The sequence below is a fragment of the Callionymus lyra genome, chromosome 11, assembly GCF_982586985.1.
Source record: "Callionymus lyra chromosome 11, fCalLyr1.hap1.1, whole genome shotgun sequence".
NCBI classification, from domain to species: domain Eukaryota; kingdom Metazoa; phylum Chordata; class Actinopteri; order Syngnathiformes; family Callionymidae; genus Callionymus; species Callionymus lyra.
In genome coordinates, this window is record NC_141828.1 from 11,383,098 (window position 1) to 11,405,800 (window position 22,703).

The 22,703-nt window shown below is 43.4% G+C and overlaps 3 protein-coding genes across 3 annotated transcripts; 2 read left to right on the forward strand and 1 right to left on the reverse strand.

Moving 5' to 3' along the window:
• Positions 1 to 213: 213 nt before the first annotated feature.
• Positions 214 to 5,094, forward strand: csgalnact2 (chondroitin sulfate N-acetylgalactosaminyltransferase 2). Its single transcript, XM_087802250.1, has 8 exons — positions 214 to 320; positions 777 to 1,571; positions 2,582 to 2,798; positions 2,859 to 2,960; positions 3,018 to 3,196; positions 3,259 to 3,353; positions 3,417 to 3,498; positions 4,227 to 5,094. Exons 2-8 carry the CDS (start codon positions 920 to 922, stop codon positions 4,517 to 4,519), a joined length of 1,620 nt encoding a protein of 539 aa, XP_087658376.1. The 5' UTR covers positions 214 to 320; positions 777 to 919; the 3' UTR covers positions 4,520 to 5,094.
• sec23ip (SEC23 interacting protein) lies at positions 4,957 to 14,523 on the reverse strand. Its single transcript, XM_087802249.1, has 16 exons — positions 14,345 to 14,523; positions 13,498 to 14,000; positions 13,228 to 13,435; positions 12,071 to 12,264; positions 11,916 to 12,005; positions 11,729 to 11,849; positions 10,684 to 10,773; positions 10,265 to 10,615; positions 9,157 to 9,404; positions 8,985 to 9,080; positions 8,773 to 8,922; positions 8,016 to 8,171; positions 7,836 to 7,938; positions 7,587 to 7,772; positions 7,357 to 7,519; positions 4,957 to 5,331 (listed from the first exon to the last, which is right to left on the reverse strand). Exons 1-16 carry the CDS (start codon positions 14,475 to 14,477, stop codon positions 5,250 to 5,252), a joined length of 2,874 nt encoding a protein of 957 aa, XP_087658375.1. The 5' UTR covers positions 14,478 to 14,523; the 3' UTR covers positions 4,957 to 5,249.
• Positions 14,524 to 14,850: 327 nt separating this feature from the next.
• Positions 14,851 to 22,672, forward strand: mcmbp (minichromosome maintenance complex binding protein). The gene is made up of 16 exons (XM_087802237.1): positions 14,851 to 15,076; positions 15,694 to 15,779; positions 15,849 to 15,989; positions 16,063 to 16,104; positions 16,178 to 16,267; positions 16,360 to 16,498; positions 17,131 to 17,276; positions 17,342 to 17,439; positions 17,514 to 17,686; positions 18,086 to 18,209; positions 18,273 to 18,390; positions 19,754 to 19,919; positions 19,985 to 20,118; positions 21,403 to 21,570; positions 21,641 to 21,729; positions 22,369 to 22,672. The coding sequence occupies exons 1-16, from the start codon at positions 15,019 to 15,021 to the stop codon at positions 22,493 to 22,495; spliced, it is 1,899 nt and encodes a 632-aa protein (XP_087658363.1). The 5' UTR covers positions 14,851 to 15,018; the 3' UTR covers positions 22,496 to 22,672.
• The last annotated feature ends 31 nt before the right edge of the window (positions 22,673 to 22,703 follow it).

The window sequence follows — 22,703 nt, forward strand, 5'->3', positions numbered from 1 at the left end:
ATTGACGTTACTCTAACGCTTCAAAATGATTTAACTTTTAATTATATATTTTTAATATTCGTTCACTCACAGGCTCCATGATGGTTTTCCAACTAAAATAACATTTTTTTTAACGTCGTTCTTTAAACGCAACGATAGTCAGCGTTTGATGACGTCACGCCCGTGCAAGGCGCCGATTGGCTGACGCTCACCGGAAATCAATCACTACCGTCTCTCCTCTTTACTCCGTGGCACATCGTAACGCCAGCCTGACACTCGAGGGTCGCGCTGACAAGAAGAAACTACAAACTCACAGGAAAGATGGCGAGCAGCGGCGTGAGGTGAGGTTGAGCACTTTTGTTTCTCTCCACGTGAAATGTCGCGGATGTAATGGAAGCGACGGGGAAATAGCCTGAAGCCATTGCGGGAGCTTTAGAAATATCCATGAAATAAACACTGCGGAGGTTCACATCCGGTGTTTGCGTTTCAAAATAAATGTTAAGATTAGTGACTGCGTCCTTTACGTAGCGTTTTGTTGGGATGTTTACGGCTTTCATTTTGAAACGTCGACACTCCAACCGGGGGTCTTTATTGGCCGTTTTGCTTTTTTTTTTTTTTGTAAGCTGTTGTGTATCTGCGGTTCTGGCTCCTGTTAAAACCACAATATTCAGTTTCTGTTTGACCTGATGTTTTAACGTGTGTAAGTCAAGACGTTTTGATTGTGTTTTAAGACGTAACTCTGTGTTCCTGTGATGTTCAATAGTCTAACACGTCAATCATGTTTTCTACCTGCTCAGGTGTAGACGCTCGTGACTCAAGGATGGAGATCTCCCTGCTGGTGGAAGTGTTCGCCGACGACACGAGACTCCGAGGAGCGAGTCCAGGAGCGAGTCCGAGGGCGATGAAGACCTGCCAGCTCTAGCGTGTATATGCGAGCGCGATGCCCCGGCGGGGTCTGCCGCTCCAGGGCCGGGCTCGATGGCTCTTCCTGGGTCTCTTCCTGCTGCTGGTGCTGCTGCTGTTCGCCTACCTGCTGGAGTGCACGCCGCCCGCCGACGTCAGCTCGGTGCTGCCCGGGATCGCCGGCGAGCCCTACGGCAAGGAGTACTACCAGGGGCTGCTGCAGGAGCAGGAGGAGCGACACCTGAACCGGGCCGCCAGCCTGAAGCGACAGATCGCGCAGCTCAAGCAGGAGCTGCAGGAGATGAGCGAGAAGCTGAAGCTCCTGCAGGAGAAGAAGGAGCCGCCCGGCGTGCAGGGTCTGTCCGAGGCTAAGGACCAGGAGCCCGGCGACCTGCTGGAGTTCCTGCACTCGCAGATCGACAAGGCGGAGGTGAACACGGGGGCGCGCCTGCCCAGCGAGTACGCGCTGGTGCCCTTCGAGAGCTTCACGTCGTCCAAGGTGTACCAGCTGGAGATGGGCCTGACCCGGCACCCGGAGGAGAAGCCCGTGCGCAAGGACCGCCGGGACGAGCTGGTGGAGGTCATCGAGACGGCGCTGGACATCATCAACAACCCGGACGAGGAGGACGGCGTGGAGGACGACGTGCCCATGCAGAGGCAGCTCTACACCGAGGCTCACTTCGCTGAAGGTGCGTCTGCAGTTCAGTCTAGTGAAGTCAGGTCTGGACTAACTTTCTCTTTGTATTTGACCTTTAGTGGTTTAAGTCACTGGCTAAACACTATTTTTGTATAATAGGGGTATGTATTAGCAAGAATGACGATACGATACATCGTGATACAGCTGCATCAATACGATATATATACTGTAGTATCAAGGATATATTTGTATTATTATTATTATTATCTAGTACTTGACTCTGGTGAATTAACAGACCACATGACTCTTGACAAAGTCCTAAGTAACTGCTTTAATTTGTTTTGAAACCAAAATATGTCCAAACATCAGCTTTAAAAACTGCTGAGGCTGACTGTATCCTCTCGTCCCCAGTCATCTGGATTTCTTAAGGTGCGGAAGACGTAGCGACTGCTCCCGTCTGACGTTTATTTAAACTCAAAAATAAACAAACATGTGAATATTTGCATGTTTGCAAAATTTTCATTATTTTATTCTATACACACGTTAGTAAACTATAACCATATATCTTTATATGACACCGTATAAACATGAACACTAATCTATGTTGATTTAGAACATCCTGTGGGGCCACATTCAATGACTCTGCAGGCCAGATGTGGCCCCTAGACATTTTTACTGCGCTGCAAAGAAAAAAAACATTTTTATTATCTTAGTTTTATTGCTTACTACTGTCTGAAAGGTTTTTCATTTTGGATAAATAAATTAAATTTGTCACAGGCTTGTATTACTTCAGTCAAGTTTACTAAATAAATAAAACCGTAAACTAGTGAAAACCAAACCATCTATGGCTTATTTTTATTGGTTGTTTGTGAATAAAATACGGACATAAAACCGGTCGACGGTGTAAAAAGGTGGAGAATTCCTGCTGTAAATACAGTTGATGTATACATGTTTATAATCAAAATAGTCCAGCAAATAATGTTGAAAAACTACTTGATCTCTATGTATATAAGTGTTAAGAGATAAATAATCTACAGCCATTAAATGAAACTCTCTCGTCAGGTCTGTACCGAACCGAGCGCGACAAGGGATCCCTCTACGAGCTTTTCTTCCTCAAAGAAGACTCCAGCAGCTTCCGTCACGTCACGCTCTTCAGGCCCTTCGGGCCCCTGATGAAGGTCCGCAGCACGTCCGTGGAGACGTCGGCGATGACCATCAACATCATCGTGCCGCTGTCGGGACGAGTCGAGACCTTCCTTCAGTTCCTGCACAACTTCCGGTGAGTTGAAAACACTCTTGGTTCCACTGAGTGTGTGTTGACCCGTGTGCGTCGTCGCAGGGAGGTGTGTGTGCAGCAGGACAAGAGGGTTCATCTCACCGTGGTCCACTTCGGGCGAGACAGTCTGCAGGAGGTCAAGGAGTCTCTGGAGGGCATGGCCAGGTGGGTCTTCGACCACATGACCCTCTCGTCGGGTGTGTAACCTGGAGTGTGTCTCAGGGAGGAGAACTTCTCCAACTACACGCTGATCCCGGTGGACGAGGAGTTCTCCCGCGGTCGAGGTCTGGACATCGGAGCTCACGCCTGGAAGAGCGGAGACGTCCTGATGTTCTTCTGCGACGTGGACATCCACTTCACCCTGGAGTTCCTCAACACCTGCCGACTCCAGACGGCTCCCAGTACGTCCTCTCGTTTCTACCCTCGCCTCCAGAAGTGTCAGCGAACGTTCTCTCTCTTGCAGACAAGAAGGTCTTCTACCCCGTGGTCTTCAGCCTCTACAATCCCGCCATCGTGTACGGGAACCTGGAGCTGGCTCCGCCCATCGAGCTGCAGCTGGTGAGTGTCGACCGCGACGTAAAGAATTTGAAAATGTTTTTCCTCATCGATCCGTCCACGCAGATGCATAAGAAAGACGCCGGGTTCTGGAGGGACTTCGGGTTCGGGATGACCTGCCAGTATCGCTCGGACTTCCTCAACATCGGTGAGTTTTGATCCGTCGTTGGCCTTGAAGAACAAGAATCCAGTTTCACTTAAAATGAAGTTATTACTCGTCAAATACTTGACGTGTAAACGTGAGGCCAAGGGGCCTAATTTGGCTCGTCGTGTGGCCTCGCATAGATGTGAAATTTTATTTTTAACAGTTTTTTTTATAATCATTGAATTTTATATAAATATATATATATATATATTATTAAAATATTTATATATTTAATAATATTTGAATTGACACATTTTTTTTAATAGTTTAATTAAATTATTAGACAGTTTCAGAATTTATTCATTTAATGTGACACAAAGTTTCTATTTGAATTTTAGATAATAAAACATTTCTTGTCGTATTTTTGTTTTCTAAATATATATATTTTTTTTTCATGTTATCTTTTAAATCAAATGTAAAAATCTTAGTATAGAATTCCTAATATATATTATTTTTTTTATATAATAATTCCAACATTTTCCAAATTAAGTTGTTTTATTCCAATCATAGACTTAATTTAAATTTTAATTGAATATAAGATGTTGGTTAAATATTGCAAATATAAAAAAAATTCATCCATTTTGAAAATATTCAATTATTATAAAACATTTCAAAGTTTCAACGTATAAAACATCCAATACTGAGCATTGTTGCTGATCTTCATCGTTCTGTCAATAAGAACCAGAACCTCCACAACTTCTTCCAGTCAAGCCGGTTCTTCTCTCCTCCAGGGGGCTTCGACCTGGACGTGAAGGGCTGGGGCGTGGAGGACGTCCACCTGTACAAGAAGTACCTCCGCAGCGACCTCATCGTGGTCCGGACCCCGGTGTCGGGTCTCTTCCACCTGTGGCACGAGAAGCAGTGTGCGGACGAGCTGACCCCGGAGCAGTACCGCATGTGCATCCAGTCCAAAGCCATGAACGAGGCGTCGCACTCGCACCTGGGGATGCTGGTGTTCCGCGAGGAGATCGAGGCTCACCTCCGGAAACAGGCGTTCAAGACTCAGAGCAGAACCGAGGAATGAAGGCGGATCCTCTCTGCAGACGAATGAATGTACGATATCGAGCAATGTGAACGGACATCTTTGCATGCAGCATCACGTCGCCTCCTGTTTCTACATCCATGGAATCCAAAAGATGCTTTTTTTTTTTTTTTAAATGGACGCCTGTTGCCAGCGCGAGTGGACACAGACTTTAAAGTGGCTCGTTCTGGTCGTAAATATTGGTCGGACTCGTGATCTTGTTTGAGACTCGACGTGTTCAATTGTAACTCAAGGACATACTTCTAACCTGTTAGGTTTGCTCAGTGGCAGAAGTGGAGCCATAACTTATGTTTTATTCGCCGGAGTAAAAAAAAAAAAAAGGGACAAAAATGCAAGAATCCGTCGAAAACATCTGCTTTAAATATGTTGTCGTCCATGAATGTGCCAACGTGTGATAATGACTTGAGGAACAGCAGAGGTTTCATTGTAAATACCTTTATTCATTATTCTCCTGTAGATATTCATGTCAGCGGTACACGACTCTGTGTTTGTAAAACACTATCTTTTTCTTTTTTTTTAATATTGGCCATAAAATAAAACTTACTGACACTTTTAAACACTTGATGTCTGGATCGTTTCTTCTGCCGACACATGCACTCACTACTCATAAATTACTCTATAAAAGTCTAAGGATTTCTTAATTTAAGACAAATGGTATAACACACTCTGTATTATTCATCTGTGAAATAGAAAGTGTTTCCTCTCGGGTACTTTAATGGACCATCTGCTCCGGGTGGATCCCCTCGGTCTTGTAGATCTCCTTGAGAATGAGCAGCACCGTGTCTTCAGACTGCCTGCAGGAACAACAACAACATGTGCTCGTGACAAACACTTCAAATCATTTCACTCAAGGATCTTGTCACAACTGAAACTTCTGAAAAAAAAAGTTGCGATTCAACCTTAATGACCAAATCTCGCCAATAGGGGGAGACAAAGCTATACATAAACATAAAATGTGTGTTTGCTGGTGAAGAGAGCACAGAAGATTCAGTTTGGAAATGTTTTTCCATTTTAAAAATCAGAGAGTGTAGCGGTAAAGGAAAGTTGAAAGTGTAGCGCAGACAAAAAGCGGCAAGAGTAGTACTAGCAGAAAGTAGCGAGTGCAGTACTATCGGAAAGCAGAGAGTGCAGTACTAGCGGAAAGCGGTGAGTGTAGTACTAGCGGAAAGCGGCGAGTGTAGTACTAGTGGAAAGTAGCGAGTGCAGTACTAGCAGAAAGCAGCGAGTGCAGTACTAGCGGAAAGCGGCGAGTGCAGTACTAGCTGTAAGTAGTGAGTGCAGTACTAGGGGAAAGCAGCGAGTGCAGTACTAGCGTTAAGCGGTGAGTGCAGTACTAGCGGAAAGCGGTGAGTGCAGTACTAGCGGAAAGTAGCGAGTGCAGTACTAGGGGAAAGCAGCGAGTGCAGTACTAGCGTTAAGCGGTGAGTGCAGTACTAGCGGAAAGTAGCGAGTGCAGTACTAGTGGAAAGCGGCAAGTGCAGTACTAGCGTTAAGCGGTGAGTGTAGTACTAGCGTTAAGCGGTGAGTGCAGTACTAGCGGAAAGTAGTGAGTGCAGTACTAGGGGAAAGCAGCGAGTGCAGTACTAGCGTTAAGCGGTGAGTGCAGTACTAGCGGAAAGTAGTGAGTGCAGTACTAGTGGAAAGCGGCGAGTGCAGTACTAGCTGTAAGTAGTGAGTGCAGTACTAGGGGAAAGCAGCGAGTGCAGTACTAGCGTTAAGCGGTGAGTGCAGTACTAGCGTTAAGCGGTGAGTGCAGTACTAGCGGAAAGTAGCGAGTGCAGTACTAGGGGAAAGCAGCGAGTGCAGTACTAGCGTTAAGCGGTGAGTGCAGTACTAGCGGAAAGTAGCGAGTGCAGTACTAGTGGAAAGCGGCGAGTGCAGTACTAGCGTTAAGCGGTGAGTGTAGTACTAGCGTTAAGCGGTGAGCGCAGTACTAGCGGAAAGTAGTGAGTGCAGTACTAGGGGAAAGCAGCGAGTGCAGTACTAGCGTTAAGCGGTGAGTGCAGTACTAGCGGAAAGTAGTGAGTGCAGTACTAGGGGAAAGCAGTGAGTGCAGTACTAGCGTTAAGCGGTGAGTGCAGTACTAGCGGAAAGTAGCGAGTGCAGTACTAGGGGAAAGCAGCGAGTGCAGTACTAGCGTTAAGCGGTGAGTGTAGTACTAACGGAAAACGTCGAGTTTAGTACTAGTGGAAAGCGGCGAGTGCAGTACTAGCGTTAAGCGGTGAGTGTAGTACTAGCGGAAAGCATCGAGTTTAGTACTAGCGGAAAGCTTCGAGTTTAGTACTAGTGGAAAGCGGCGAGTGCAGTACTAGGGGAAAGCGGCGAGTGTAACGCAAGCAGAAAGCGGCGAGTGTAGTACTAGCGAATGTAGCGCAAGCGGAAAGTAGCGAGTGTAGCTACTCGCAACTTTCCAAAATGTTGAAAATGTTTCCATGGAAGGTAGTGAGTGTAGCGCAAACGAAACTAGCGAGTGTAGCCTAAGAGGAAAGTAGCAAGTGACGCTATTGCGCAAACTGTAAAAAGAGAAATGAGCTTAACAAGAATTAGCTGGAAGTTGCCCAAGCGAGAAGTATCCAAGTATCCAAGGTAACAGCCAAATATGGCATGAAGGGGAAGAGCTGCTCCTGGAGCATATTTATATATCATTTACTTTGATCAATATTTCATGTGAACTAGAAACGACTTCATGAATTTAAAGTAGAAGAAGAGTGAAGCAGCGTTCCATGGTGTCGTCAGCAGAAGACATTTCACCAGGCGAGTGAAATATATATATATATAGTAAGTTCATAAGAAAGGTAGCGAGAGATCTGAAGAGGTACCAGTAGCACAGGTGACTCTGGAGGGCGAAGAGATACTCGTTGAAGCTCTCGATGGGTTTCTCCTGCAGCACGTAGTCGATGCGTTGGCCTCCGTTCAACATCCCGATCTTCACCTGAGGCTCCTCTTCCTTCACCGGCTCCAGGTGCTCCGGGAGTTTTTGCTCTGCAGGAGAAAAAACAATGAAAAAAACAAGTAACCGTGAGGACGCTTCATGCAGCTGCTGACTCACCCTCATCCTGCGCTCGCTTCTCCTGCTCCTCGATCTGATTGGCCACCATGGCCAGCTCCGCCTGCAGCTGAGCGGTGGACGTGTGCGCTCGAGCGAAGTCGTTGAGCGTCTGCCAGGCGCTGCGCAGAGAACTGATGAACCCCTGCTTCAGGTCGGATCCCATCCTGGTGAGACTCTCCTTCAGCTCTGACAAGAAAAAAAACAAGATTAAAGACCAGAACCTGAAGATTAAATCAACAACATCAATACCAAGATGGAGTCTTTTCCTTCCTTTGTGATGAGGGATCAACACAGGCTTCAAATCCAGCTCGGGTACGATCAGGGGTTCGATCCTGTACGCCACAGGGTCCAGCTGAGACAGGAAATACACGTGAACATGCAACTCTTATTTTGAAACTTTGTATTCGAGCGGGGGATAGAAACACACACCGGGTGGTAGATGTTGAAGAAGCCGTCGCACGTGGGCAGCTGGTACGACTCCTCGATCCTCTCCAGACCTCGGACCGTCAGGAACATCCCGATCGGGGAACCCAAGGCAAAGAAGTTCACCGGCTTGAAGTCCAGATTGTGGTAGACCACCGCCACCTGCAGGACAACCGTTGTATTGAAGTATAGCAGTGTCATCAATGTTTATTTATTTTTTTTCCAAATGTTTGAAATTTCGAACGACTTTTTTTAAATTTAGAATTGTATTTACTTTTTTTGATATTTTAATTCAATAATATATATAAATATAATACATATATAGAATGTTTAATTGTTATTTTAAAAACACAAAGAGTTTCATATTCTAATTCCAATTTTAAAAATAAAATAATTATTGTAAATTGAATAATTACATAGCCTTTTAAATGAAGTAAATTATAATTAAATTATAGTATTGTCTAGTTGCATAATTAACCTTACTTTTGATATTGGATTCAAAAGGCAACAAATAAAAAATATATTTTTTGATTATAAGAATGGGAATAAAAAAAACTGTGTATAATAATGTCAACTTGAATTATAATTTATTTTATAAACATTTATATATTTGATTAAAAAAACTACAATTTAAAAAATATTGAATTGTGATAATAAATAATAACTGTAATTGGAATATATCAAACAAATAAAATCAACTTTTTCTTTTACTTAATAATTTGTGATGCACGTGTCAAACTGACGCCAGGTCAGTGTCCTGTACCTGGCCGGTGCCGGCTTCTGAATAGTTGTAGTCCACGTGGATGGAGGAGATGGAGCCGGCAGGTCTGGTCGCCGAGGCTTCAGGGTGAGGTTCAGGTGCAGGGAGAGGAGCCACAGCCTGGGTTTCCACCTTCTTCTGCTGAGCCGAGGCCTGACAACGAGTCCAGACTTCAGCACCCGAACGGAGACGAGTCAGAAACATCCGCGACTCACCTGCTTATTCACTCGCTCTTTGACAAATTTGGAGATTTTCTTCCGGGGACCCAACGGGATTCCCATCTCCTTCAAGTCCTCCATGGTGCACATGAGCTGGAACATGGAAAAAGGTAATTAAAAAAGGGATGAAACCGGATTCTTACCCGTTATATTATTGGACTAAACTCACGAAAGATTCTATATCAATCTTCTCTTCTTCAAATGTCTCCTGGTACTCAGTCAGACTCAGGTGTTCGAGCGCTGAAGCCACAGTCTCAAACTCCTCCTCTTCCTCCTTCACCTCCTCCTCCACGGCCGGAGGAGTCGCGGCCGCCGCCGGAGCCGAAGCCTGTTTGGCATCTGGGTTGGCGACGGGCATGATTGGCACAGACGTGGCCGTCTTCTGATTGGACAGCAGGTCGAAGAGAATCAAGGAGCCTGCAGGCAGAGACGATGGTTAAGTCTGGGAGCGGCTTGCACAGATTGAGCTCCAGGGGGAGCTGTTGCCTTCTAGGTAGCAAAACAGGTCACTTATTTGATCTGGAAATGCTACTGACACGTTGACAATAGGATGTTAAACATGCACTTTATTGACTTCACACATCACTCAAGTGTGTGATCACAGGTGTGACTCTGGGAATAGATCAGCGACAACATTGAATCATTGAATTTAACGTTTCAAATGTTGAAACTTTTACTTTTTATTGAAATGTTTTTTCTCATGTATTGAATCAATTTTTTTTTTACATTTTTTTAAATTATAATTCAACAATTACTTTTTCGAAAATACATTTTTTTTAAAGATTAAATTAATTATGTATTTGAAGTAATGCTTATTTTTTTTAATAATTTAGTAAAATGATCTCTATATTTTAAAGATGAACTACATTTTTTTAAACACACTTTGATATTAATATTTCAATAATTATAAAATAAAAATGTCTAAATTTTATATGTTGAATGTATTGCCTTTTAAATTGAGCGTAGAAATGTTGATGCCATACTTTATATGGGATTAAAAAGATACAAAACTGAATTTGGAGCTGAATTTATTTATAAATTATTATAATTAGAATATACTATGTGTAAAAACTAAAATCAAATACTTTAATTAAATTCCTTTCAATACCAAAATCAACTAAGAGTTTTTTTGTTTTTTTTAGCTAAAAAATGTCAATAAATATTAAGTTTCAACATTTAAAATAAACATTTAAATCTTAAACAAATCTTAAATTATAATAAATATTCTGATGGCACTGACATACTTCCTCATGCTTCACACACCAGTAACGACCCACCTAAGCTGTGTCCGGACACAGACATCTGTCCACTGTAGTCGGGGTTCCTCTGCTTGAAGAGGTCGTAGAGTCTGTTGATCTCCATGGCGACCGTGTCCATGATGGTCTGGCAGTAGGTGGGGCTGTTGTAGAAAAGCACGTCCAGCAGGGTTTCGTTGGTGAAGTGGCGTAAACGTCCGGTGCTGGGCAGCGTGATCTTCTTGATCCTCCTGTCGACGCCCGTGGCGTCTCCGTGCAGCGCGGTGTGCCAGCGCACCGGCAGGAACTCCACACGGCTGATGGCGTGTTCGTCGCAGGGTTGCTTGAAGTGGCTCTGCAGCAGCTTCAGGGACACGCTGCGGAAGTCGTCCACTGGAAGAGACGGTCGATAGTTGTTTAAAGAATACTTAAGAGTCGAGAGGTGACAATGTAGTACTCACCACACTCCACCATGCTGCGGAACCTCAGGTCACACACGGGTCCGATCCCATGGACCATGAACACAAGATGATCCACCTTAGAGAGCTCGCCTGCAAGAAGACACACTTATGAATTAACCCTTTTATGACTAACCCTTCTTTATGGAAGTATATCAGTGCCAACAGGTCATTGATAATTGAATTTACCTTTTCAAATTTATAAAAATAAAATAAAAAATAAAATTCAACAATTTGTATATTGAAAGGTTGAATATTTAAAAAAAAGAATGGAATTCAAAAAAAAAAAAAATTAAATGTAATTTAAAAATTAAATATTTTTTAATTAATATCCTTTTAAATTCAATATCAGATGTTTGTACAACAGTTTCACCAGACAACACCACATGTGACGACATAGAAGGAACATGTGCTTCAATTCATCACCAAAGCAACTATTATACCAACATTTCATATAGAATTGAAAAGTCTATGAATCAAAAACATTTAATTTAAATGATGAACAAATTAAATAGCAAATGCATTTCTTTTAACTCAATCAAAAAAAATAAAAGTCAACATTTCAATGTGGAAATTATGTCATTCAAATATTAAAACAGAAAATAATGAAATGCTTACAAAAAAAGGAAAGTTGCAACATTTAAAATGTTAAATTCAACCATTCAATAATCTGATGGCACTGATATATACCAACATACCTTTCTCAAGTGTTTGCCAGTTTAATAACAGTAAGTATACACTTCATCTATACATGATGAGAAGCACATGTATAGTTAAACTAAGATGATGAAATTTGAACCAATAAACATCTTTAGCATAGCTGTCATTATGGGACAAATGCCAAACGGTTCCTGAACTCTTTACCTCTATAACTGACACAAGTTTTGAAACACTGCTCTCTTTGTCTCACTCCCTCTCATAGACATTATTTTCATGCATGTCACACAACATTGGAAAGCTACTAATTGTTTTAGGTTTTCATTTCATTTGCTTCAAACGATTAAGAATACATTTTCATTCAGCAGAAATGAAGGATAAAAGTTTGTACCATCGGGCACTTCATCGTGGTCGTCATCGATCCCTCTCTTGACCACCCGAGGCCTCGTCTGTCCGTCCTGAGTCGTCCCCCACTCGTCTGGCATGGAGGCCGGCTGAAACTGAACTATGACCTGCAGGACAGACACTCGGCTCTCACACCTATAAAGGAATCACTAAAACCTTCCACGACTCTTTACCTTGGGATTGTGCATCACAATGGTTTCTCCGGAAGGGAACTCCAGCCTGCGGTGCCACTGGTTGGTGGACACCGCTTTCTTGTATTCCGTCTACAGATGCGAATATACTTGATTATCTTCTGACTCGTGATGCATCACAGTGTCGGGGGACAAACCTCCAGCTTCTCACTGAACTCCTCAGAGTAGGGAATGAAGCGGCTGTCCGTGTCTCCTTTGTAGAACCAGGAGCAGCGCCGGACCTCCGTCGGCTCCTCCTCCCAGTACACCGCAGACCGCAGGCGGTCGTAGAGCTGCACGTCGTAGCGCCCGCCATCGGTCCGCACGATCACATTCTCCGGGTCTGGTTGAACTGAAGGAAGGCATTGAACAGTTTGTTTCAATAAGTCGACACTTTAAATGAGGTCCCTGTGGCTAAACCAGATTCGGAATTTTATGGACCCATCATGTGCTTACGGATGAAGTTTTCTCAACTTTTCTGCCACAGCTCATTGAAATATGAACCAGCAACTTCCTACTGTGGGTTGCTACTAAGAAAATATTGACACACTTAAATACTGGTATTTTTCCCACGTTACTGTATCAACACTGTGTATTTTACATATTTTATAATTCCTTTGGCTTTCAAATCATATTATTATTTATCATATTTATTTTATTATGTTTCAAAAAAGTGTGTATCAAATAAAATAATTATACTTTTTACAATTATTTACAATTAAAATGCAGATATTCACCGTTACAATTTAACTTCAGCAGTCATTATGTCCTCCTCAGCAAGGAGAAATGAAATCCCACAAAATCCAGGTGTTAACTGAGGACAGGGGGATACATTTAAATCCAGCAACTTTTAAAGCTGATATTTAGGCTTTTTTTTAAACAAATGAAAGCAGTAACAACTTCAGTCTGTAATTTTACAGAGTCAAGTACTCGGACGACACTACAAATATATCTTTGTTCCTACAGTATCGCAATCAATTCTATCATTGCTCCTGTATTGTGATATGAATCATTTCGCCAGTTTCTTGACACTACACACCCCTAGTTGCTACCCAGCGAGTTCGTTTTTTAATAATGGGAAAATGTTTTTTGAATTATGTTTTTTGGTGCAAACGAGATATTCAAACTGAAGTTTTTATTTATTTTTACATTGTGTTATTGTGTTATTATTGTGCTATAGCTAGAACAAAACATATTCTAAGAACAGCTGAGTATGTAAAATCACAGTTCTCTCTCGCAGTCTTTTGGTAACAGTTTTCCAGACTTTGAAAAGTTTGAATTCTGCGAAAAACATATTTTAAGTCGTGTATATTACCGGAGTTGTACGTCTCCTCCAGCTGAAGTGAGTCAATGAAGCTAAAGGGAAGCCAGATGCTTCTTGACTCCACAAGTCTGCAGTAGAACCAGTGCGGCTGAACAGCTTCGTAGACGTTGTAGTTGTACGGCATCATGGGATTAGCGGGGACGACGGCTCCAGCGGTGGTGGGCGGGGGCGGAGGAGGAGCCATCTGAGTTGTAGGAGGCTGAAAAATAAATGAAGATTTAGCCGATACCCTGTAAAACAGCACCAGCGCCCTTATCTCACCTTCGTGAATGAAGGCCCGGGTGGAGGGAATGACTGTGGCGTGGAGGAGAGAGAGTACGGGTTGTGCTGCGGTGGTGGTAAAACTTCTGGAGCAGGAAGATACGGATTGGCTTTGCTGCTGGTTACGGTGTGTCGGTAGGGGTTATGACTCTGTTGTTGCATCTGGGGGGGCGGCGGGGTCATCGAGCTGGGGGGTGGAGTGTGGCGTCCCATCGGGCTCTGATAGACTGCACCACCGAACGCCGACGGAGCAGAGTTCATGTACGAGGCCGGAGGCGTGGCGGACATCCCGGCGCCGCTGGGCAGAGTCGACGCCGGACATGTCGTCATGGGAGACGCCGAGAGGGACGAAGGAGGGGGGCACTGGGGCGACTGGCCGATGGAGGCGAACGGATCGCTGTTCGCGCCTGGACTGGAGAAGTAGCTGAATGTCGAAGGTGCAGGTCCATTCAAGGAGGTCTGGCCTAGAAAACTGTCTTCTTCTCCCACGTCAGTGGAGTCTTCTGCAAAACCAAGACCAGTCATGTTGAGTTAAAGACACACAAGACTGTTTGCTGTCAGAAGATAACCACACGTGTCATAAACACGTGATCTGATTTCGATTTTATAATATATACAACTCAATCGAAAGAATAGACATCTGATAAATAACTATTTACCTCAGATAAAACACAATGAATGGTGGAGAAAGAGAGTAACTGAATAAAGGTTTGCATTCTTCACAAGGGTATCCGACAAATGACGAAAAACGTCATTTAAAAGTTCACCTGGTTTTATTTACGTGTCTAAAAACGGATGATGGGTCGCTAAAGCTAACTAGCATCATCCGGTCATCGCTTCTTCTCACCTCCTGACAGCACCGCCGGACCGCTCGCTTGGCTCACTGGTATAAAAGGCAGGTTGAAGTTGAATTCCGGGGCAGCGCTGAACAGTAAATTGGAACTAGTGTTGGAAACATTGTTGTTTCTTCTATCTGCCATTTTAACAACAAATTACACGTCGCCACTGCCGGGGTCTGGACCTGGCGAAGTGTACGTAGCCTTTCCTCTGCTAAACGATCTTCAAATCATCGAAGTACCGGTCGGACCACGTCATGTACTGGTGGACAGGTGAGCGCATGATGTGTAAATCTACAAAGGACACGCAGCGACTTCGACTGTATTTCTCTTTCGCCACCTACAGGCGGGAAGTAGTTACTACCGATGTTATAATGTTGGAAATCTTCAAAAACAAGCGGTCTTTATTCGATACAGCGATTCCCAAAATGAATAGGGAATGCAAATCAATTTAAAAAACGAATAAAAACAAACGGTAAAAAAAATAAAGCAAGTTAACTTCAGTTCCGTCTCCGACATCCGGTTGGTCGCCGTAAACAAAACAAACGATCTATTTCCTGTGACGTCATTTTCCCGCCCTGTCTACTGCCGTGCTGTCTAAATTGAAGTTGTCTAAAAAGTCAGAAGAGATTTTCTTTTTTGAAACTTTTGAGTCGCTTCTGCCCGGTGATCCGCACACACAGCGATGGCCTCCACACGGGACTGGGTGGACAACCCTCTGCAGGTGGTTGAGGGGATGTTCGGTAAGAGCAACAGCGGAACTTATTACTTACAAGCGGCGAGAGCGTGAGCGTCGCTCGGCGAAGCGTGGTGAGTTAGCACCATGCTACATTGATGCTAATGTTAAAACCATCTTTACACCTTTTACCACGAAAATAACAAAGAAATTACGTTTTACTGCAGTTCAGCTAGTTTTTGTCTAAATTAATTTACTCAATACAACTGTCATTTGTGATGCAAATGGGATATATTTGTTGTTATTAAACAACATAACATTATTTTGACATGACTTCTTCTGTAGTAATGATCTCAGGACGTCACAATCTTAGTGATTGCCATTGACTTTATAACAAGCTAGAACTAGTTAAGTTAAAAAATTATTCAAGTTATACTATTTATTTTACTTAAGTAAGTATTTTTTATTTGTATAGCTCTTTTCCAGACCAGGGTCACAAAGCGCTTAAACAATCAAAACAATATTCAATAAAATATATATTTTAAAGATCAAGATAAAACTTGTATAATAAAATAAATAAAAAATAAAAAAAATCCAGAAAATCAAGGAAAAGCCTGAACAAATAAAAACGTCTTAAGATGTTTCTCAGAAGACATTTTCAATATTTTCATTTCCATCCCTCAGCTGCCTCAGCGAACGACCCGGCATGGGAGGCAAAAGCGCTCGGATTCTTCAAAGAAAAGCTGAAAGAAAAGGACTCGCATACATGGGTACGGGTTCTCTGATGCAGCAACATTAGACACAAGTTTATATCTCGCTAACACTCATCTTTCGTGTAGATTCCCTCCATGAACGACGTCCCTCTTCACTATCTGAAACCCAACAGCCTGGTCCGGTTTCGCTGTTTAATTCAGGACATGTTCGACCCGGAGTTCTACATGGGAGTGTACGAGACTGTGGATCCTTCGACAAAGGCTAAGGTATTTATTTTATTGTGATTTTAATACTGGTTTTTGAGTCACTATTATTCACTGCTTTCCACCTGCTTGACAGGTTTTGCGATGTGGAAAGTACAAGGACGTGACGGAGTCTGGGGTGAGACTCATACTGACAGATTGACCCCATTAAAAAAAACAACCTAAAACTAAAAAAAAGGTTTGTTCTCCAGGTTGATTTAAACTCGAACAAAATTGTGACGTCAGAGCGACAGACTTTTTATTGTGTGCCAGTCCCCGGGGAGAACTCCTGGGTTAAAGAAATATCCTTTTGTGTGTGTGTGTGTGTGTGTGTGTGTGTTGACCTACAAGAGTGCCATGAAGTTTGTTGTTTTTTTTCTTAACCGTGTCGCACTGCTATGCCTGCTCCACTGAAGGCCGAGCGCTTCCGTCCACCTCGTATGTTCCGAGCAGACAGAAGCGCAGCTACGAAGAGGACGAAGACATGGACAGCATGGACTCGCAGCCGCAGAGACAGAGGGACCAGCTTTCAGGTAGAAGTTGTTGTATCTGTAAGACCTTTAAATAGTTAAAGACAAGTTTTGTAGTGCTTGTCATAGTTTTCATTTTAAAAATAGAGCAGTGACAAAGGAAATATTCTTCTTCGTATCAGGAAGTCAGACTATTATGGGATGCCTCTGCACAGCGGTCACAGAGTATCATTTAATTCAGCAAAGTTGAGAGCTGCACAGACGTGAAGTCTGCTTGTACTTTGCACTTGGTCATTTAAGAATCAAAGTGTTTTCAGCAGCTCTCCAGTGAGTCATTAATGGAAAAGGTTCCACAAAAAGGCGGGATCCCCCACACAGCACAACCGGTGTCACCTCTGGCATTTGAGCGAGGGACTCCCGCTTGGCTAACGATGGATGTTCCCCGGGGGTGTTGTGGTGGTCTTCAAGACCAGCCGTGTGTGGGGAGATGATCTGTCATTGAAAGGGGAACGGGCTTGATCTCACGCAGGAGACGACGTCAAGTGTTAGAGGGTCTTCAGTCAGAAGAAGAAGTCTTTAACAAGAAATACAATGGCGTTAAAACGATTTGTTTTTGACAGGGTGTATGATCAGAGATTGAAGATTTTTGTAAATTTTTAGTGCATGCTGTTCTCTAAACCTCTCATTGTTCTCAGGAGCTCAGAGTCCAGCAGAAGTTAACGGCGGCGGAGACCACAAGCGTCAGGAAACGGAAGCTCCAAACAGCCAGGCCACGTCGAGTTCACACCTGGACCTGAATTTTCCGCTGCCTGGAGAGAAAGGCCCGTCGTGCCTCGTCAAAGTAAATAACTCCTCCTGCTAGTTCCTTCTCTTAAAACCCCCAGAATTCATTGAACTTTTGCTCAGGTGTACGAAGACTGGGACAGCTTCAAGCTGAACGACACTCTGGAGGTCTTCGGGGTCCTCTCGGTCAGTCCCGCCCTCAGCGCCCTGGCAGACGAGAAGTAAGACGCTGCTGAGAAGGTTGTTGTTGGTGTCCTGAGCTGCAGTTCCTCATCCTCTTCATGTCCACGCACAGGGACTCGTCCTCGTCTCTGTTGGACCCTGCAGAGAGCATGGAGACGGCGGAGGAGCAGAGGGTGCACTGCCCGCCGGCCTCGCTCGTCCCTCGCCTGCACATGCTCTACGCCAGGCCAGTGTCGCACAACAACCCTCTCTTGCCATGTGCCGCTCTGGAGGACAACCCTGCCTGTGAGTCTCTATATACTTCAGACCTGATGATATTAGCTTGGACCTATTGAACCGGTAAAACGGGGGGGGGTCCCTCTAGTGGACACGATTCAGTAACGCACTTAAATTTCATGTTTAAACCTGGAACTTGTTCCTGAAACTAGGTGTTTTGGTACCTGCTGCTGAAAGAGTTGAAGTGTGATAATGAAATGTAACCTTTTTACCTCCACAATTTGGATTTAATGGCTGTGGAAATGTTAAAAATGTGCTAAGTTAGTCGTTTTTTAACATGTGGAAGAGGATAAGAAGCTTGGATTCGGCACCACTGAGGTCTATAACTGTGTGATAACAGTCTAGGTGGCAAAAAAAAGCCCAAATTACAACTCTCTACCATTTTTCACAACTCCTTTGTATCCTCAGTCCTGTCCGCCACTCTGAGTGAGATGGCATCCGTCAGACAAGAACTGCTGGCGTACTTCACCCACGTTCTCCTGGGCGACGCTCTGGCGGCGGAATATCTCATCCTGCATCTTATATCCAACGTGTATGTGATCGACATCATCTCACGATGAGCCGAGGTTTTTATTTACAAGTCTGTTCTTCGCAGGTATGGCAGGCGAGACGTTCTCCCGCTGGGGAAGTTCACCCTCAACCTCAGTGGCTGCCCGAGCGTGGGGGCGTACACGGAGAAACTCTACCAGATCATCCAACAGCTCGTGCCCTCGGTGAGCAACAACGGTCTTGTTCGCGAGTGAGTGGGCAAAGAGAACGTCGGCTCACTTCAGCTCAAAGTCGCATTAAATTATTAAAGCAATATCTATCTAGTTCATGGTGTTTACTTTAGCTGTGTTGCTAACTAGATTTAGCTTAATGTCACATTAAATTTAAGTAAAGCTATATCTATCTAGTTCTTGGTGTTTACTTTAGCTGTGTTGCTAACTAGATTTAGCTCAATTTCACACTAAATTAAAGATATATATATATATATATAGTTCTTGGTGTTTACTTTAGCTGTGTTGCTAAATAGATTTAGCTCAATGTCACATACAATTTAAGTAAAGCAATATCTATCTAGTTATTGGTGTTTACTTTAGCTGTGTTGCTAAGTAGATTTAGCTCAATGTCACATACAATTTAAGTAAAGCAATATCTATCTAGTTCTTGGTGTTTACTTTAGCTGTGTTGCTAAGTAGATTTAGCTCAATTTCACATTAAATTAAAGATATACTGTGTATATATATATATATATATATATATATATATATAGTTCTTGGTGTTTACTTTAGCTGTGTTGCTAACTAGATTTAGCTCAATTTCACATTAAATTAAAGATATATATATATTATATATATATATATAGTTCTTGGTGTTCACTTTAGCTGTGTTGCTAAGTAGATTTAGCTCAATGTCACATTAAATTTAAGTAAAGCTATATCTATCTAGTTCTTGGTGTTTACCTTAGCTGTGTTGCTAACAAGCTTTAGCTCAATTTCACATTAAATTAAAGCAATATCTATCTAGTTCTTGGTGTTTACTTTAGCTGTGTTGCTAACTAGCTTTAGCTCAATTTCACATTAAATTAAAGATTATTATTATTATTATTATTATTATTATATAAATATATATATATATATATATAGTTCTTGGTGTTCACTTTAGCTGTGTTGCTAAGTAGATTTAGCTCAATGTCACATTAAATTTAAGTAAAGCTATATCTATCTAGTTCTTGGTGTTCACTTTAGCTGTGTTGCTAACTAGCTTTAGCTCAAAGTCACATTAAATTCAAGTAAAGCAATATCTATCTAGTTCTTGGGGCTTGCTTTTGCAGTGTAAATAAGTAGCATTATCTTAATTTTACATTGAATTTTAATAAAGCAATATCTATCTATCGATCTAGTTCTAGTTGTTTGGCTTTAGCTGTGTTGCTAACTAGCATTAGCTCAACGTCAAATTGTATTTATAGCAATATCTGTCCTATGTAGTTCTAGTTGTTCTCGTCGGCCGTTTCATGACACATCAACCCGATAATTCGTAGAGTTTCTGGCGTTTCCAGTGTAGACCGTGAAGACTCTTTGTCGCCCCCTGCAGTCGTTCTATCTCGGGATGACCCTCCACGACATGAACCAGATGCGACTGGTTCCCAAAAAAGACTACGTCGCCAACCGTCTGGTGAGTGGAGTCCTGCAGCTGGCCCGGAACTCCTCGCTCTTCCTGGATGAAACCAGACTGGAGCAGGGACAGCTGGACCCGACAGGTGAGGCACCCCCCCCAATCCCCCCCCTCTTCAGTCGTGGTCATGTGACCTCCGCTCTCCCGCAGGTGTACGTAACGTGACGGCGCTGGGGAACCTGATCTCCTGGCAGAAGGTTGATTATGACTTCAACTACCACCAGATGGAATTTCCCTGCAATATTAACACGCTCGTGGCATCGGAAGGACGCTCGCTGCTGCCGGTGAGGACATGAGCTGGATGATGGCGTGCGACAAGCCCCGCCCACGCCAGGTTCAGTCTCCAGTAGGCTAGAGAGAGAGAGAGAGAGAGAGAAAGAAAGAGGGAGAGGTTGTTTCTAGCCAGTGTCAGAGTCTCACCTCCTCTCATTGGTCGCAGCCTCGGCGTGCAGCTTTAGCCTGGTTGTCAACAGTCGCAGGAATTCGCGGCGGCTATTCCTGTCGGCGGCTCTGAGAGGTTACCATGGCGGCAGCTGTGCTGCACAGGAAGAATCCGAGCAGAGGCGCCAGACGGGAGAACCTCTCATGACTCTATAAACCAGCTGCTGTCAACATAGACCGACGTGCTGTGGAAACACTTGTTATCAACCTTTGTGACGACCAGAGTCTCTTTCATCTTTTACCGCTTACTATTCTTCCTCTCTTCTTTTTCCTCTTAGTCTTCTTCCTCTCTTCTTTACCTCTTGCTCTTCTTCCTCTTTTCTTTTTCCTCTTGCTCTTCCTTTCTCTTTTACCTCTTACTTTTCTCCCTCTTTTCTTTTTCCTCTTGCTCTTCCTTTCTTCTTTTTCCTCTTAGTCTTCCTCACTCTCTTCTTTTACCTCTTATTCTTCCTCACTCTCTTCTTTTACCTCTTATTCTTCCTCACTCTCTTCTTTTTCCTCTTAGTCTTCCTCACTCTCTTCTTTTTCCTCTTAGTCTTCCTCATTCTCTTCTTTTTCCCCTTAGTATTCTTCCGCTTTTCTTTTTCCTCTAAGTATTGTTCCTCTCTTTTATCTCTTGCTCCTCTTCCCTTTTTTCTCTTGCTCTTCTTCTCTTCTTTTACCTCTTTTTCCTCTTGCTCTTCCTTTCTTCTTTTACCTCTTAGTCTTCCTCACTCTCTTCTTTTACCTCTTGCACTTCTTCCTCTCTTCTTTTACCTCGTTTTCCTCTTGCTCTTCCTTTCTTCTTTTACCTCTTAGTCTTCTTCCTCACTCTCTTCTTTTTCCTCTATTATATTTTACCTCTTCATATCTTCCTCTTTTTTGCCTTCTTTCTCTCAGTTGTTTTTATCTTCTTCCTATTTGTCATCTATTCCTTCGTCTTCTATCTGTGTCATCATTTTCAACGTCCTTCTTGAGTTACACCCTCGTCTTCTAATCCCTCTTCATCTTCGTCCTCCGGTTGACATCAGGGGTCACCACAGCAGGTCATCTTAAGCGCTTGACTATGTGTTGTGTTGAAGGAAAGTTTAGGGTCGAGTGAAGAAATGATTGAGCTCTAATAAAGATGTCTCTCTCCTGTCAACCAGTCGGACTGTCGGATCCACATCCACCCTCAAGTGGCTCCAGAGCTGGTGCCCGAGTACCTGAGCAGCCTCCACGTTCACCCGCAGACGTCCTCGCAGCTCAACAAGTTCCGCCTGTACCTGAGCGTGGCTCGCCTCCTGGACTACAACATCTCTGATGACATCACCAAGGTGACGGACGTGAGCCCCGGCACCGTCAGCCCTGATCCTTTTTTTAAACGTGTGTTTTCTGCCGGGACAGGCGGTCGAGGACGACTTTGTGGACATGAAGAAGGACGACCCTCAAAGCATCTCGGCTGAAGACCTTCACAGAATCCTGGTGGTGGCTCGGTGAGTCTGTTGGCCCAGAGCTTGAAAGATCTTCCATCCTCTTCCTCTTTTGCTTCTTCCTCCTTTACTTTTTCTTCATTTTCTTTCTTCTTCCCTGTCCTTTACTCCCCACTTTTGTCTCCCCCCCCCCCAATCTTATTTTCTTCTCTCTTTCTTCTACTTTTTTTTCTCCACATCTTATCATCTGTCTTCCATTCTTCCTTCTATTTCTCGTCTTTCTCTTCATTTTGACGCTTTTCATCTACATCCTCATTTCCTTCATTTTGCTTGTCTTCATCCTCTTCCTCCTTTCCTCTTCTGCCTCTTCTTTTCAATGTTCTCTTTCACTTCCTCTTCTTACTCCTTGTCCTTTTCTTCTACTTCCTTCTCATCTTGTTCTTCCTCATTGTGATCTTCTTCTCTCCTCCATTAGCATCCACTACTTCCTTCTTAGTCTTGTTTCACTGCATTGTTTTAACCTTCATCTCCTTCATTCACCTTCTCTGCCTCATTTTCTTTCCCTTTTTCTTTCTTCTTCTTCCTCCTTTTCTGCCTCTTCATCATTTTTCTTCCTCCTAGACATGAAGCTGTGTTGATTTCCCTAATTAAAAAGTTTAAAGTTAAGTACTTCAATGTTGCTGACGCTCTGTCTGTGTTCAGCTTGTTGTCTCTCAGTTCTGGACAAACCTCTCTGACCAGAGATGGATGGCAGAAGGCCAAACACATCGAGGTCCTGCGCTGCAGCAGGATGGAGCAGCACAAGTCGGTCAACGGCAACGAGCAGTGATGTCGATGGCTACGATATGAATTCATCGTTTCAAAGTCTCACCGAAGCGTCGCCGTCTTCTCGAGGAAACGCATGAGCTTCCAGTTTAGTTTTCACTTCCGTTCTAAGAAAGATTTCCAGTGTTTATACGTTTGTTTTCTAGCAGGAATAATATGTAAATAAATTGAGACGAGGGAACTTTTGTTTGTCCTTTTTTTAAATTGAGGCG

Excerpts from the sequence above, each read along its gene's own strand:
- mcmbp (XM_087802237.1), top strand. The coding sequence starts at position 15,019 with ATGGCCTCCACACGGGACTGGGTGGACAACCCTCTGCAGGTGGTTGAG. Across the intron at positions 15,990-16,062 it reads ATCCTTCGACAAAGGCTAAG|GTTTTGCGATGTGGAAAGTA; the intron begins GTATTTATTTTA and ends CCTGCTTGACAG. Across the intron at positions 21,571-21,640 it reads TCTCTGATGACATCACCAAG|GCGGTCGAGGACGACTTTGT; the intron begins GTGACGGACGTG and ends CTGCCGGGACAG.
- csgalnact2 (XM_087802250.1), top strand. The coding sequence starts at position 920 with ATGCCCCGGCGGGGTCTGCCGCTCCAGGGCCGGGCTCGATGGCTCTTC. Across the intron at positions 2,799-2,858 it reads CAGTTCCTGCACAACTTCCG|GGAGGTGTGTGTGCAGCAGG; the intron begins GTGAGTTGAAAA and ends GCGTCGTCGCAG. Across the intron at positions 2,961-3,017 it reads TCTCTGGAGGGCATGGCCAG|GGAGGAGAACTTCTCCAACT; the intron begins GTGGGTCTTCGA and ends AGTGTGTCTCAG.
- sec23ip (XM_087802249.1), bottom strand. The coding sequence starts at position 14,477 with ATGGCAGATAGAAGAAACAACAATGTTTCCAACACTAGTTCCAATTTA. Across the intron at positions 14,001-14,344 it reads TCCGGCGGTGCTGTCAGGAG|AAGACTCCACTGACGTGGGA; the intron begins GTGAGAAGAAGC and ends TTGGTTTTGCAG. Across the intron at positions 7,939-8,015 it reads TCTTCAACATCTACCACCCG|CTGGACCCTGTGGCGTACAG; the intron begins GTGTGTGTTTCT and ends TTCCTGTCTCAG.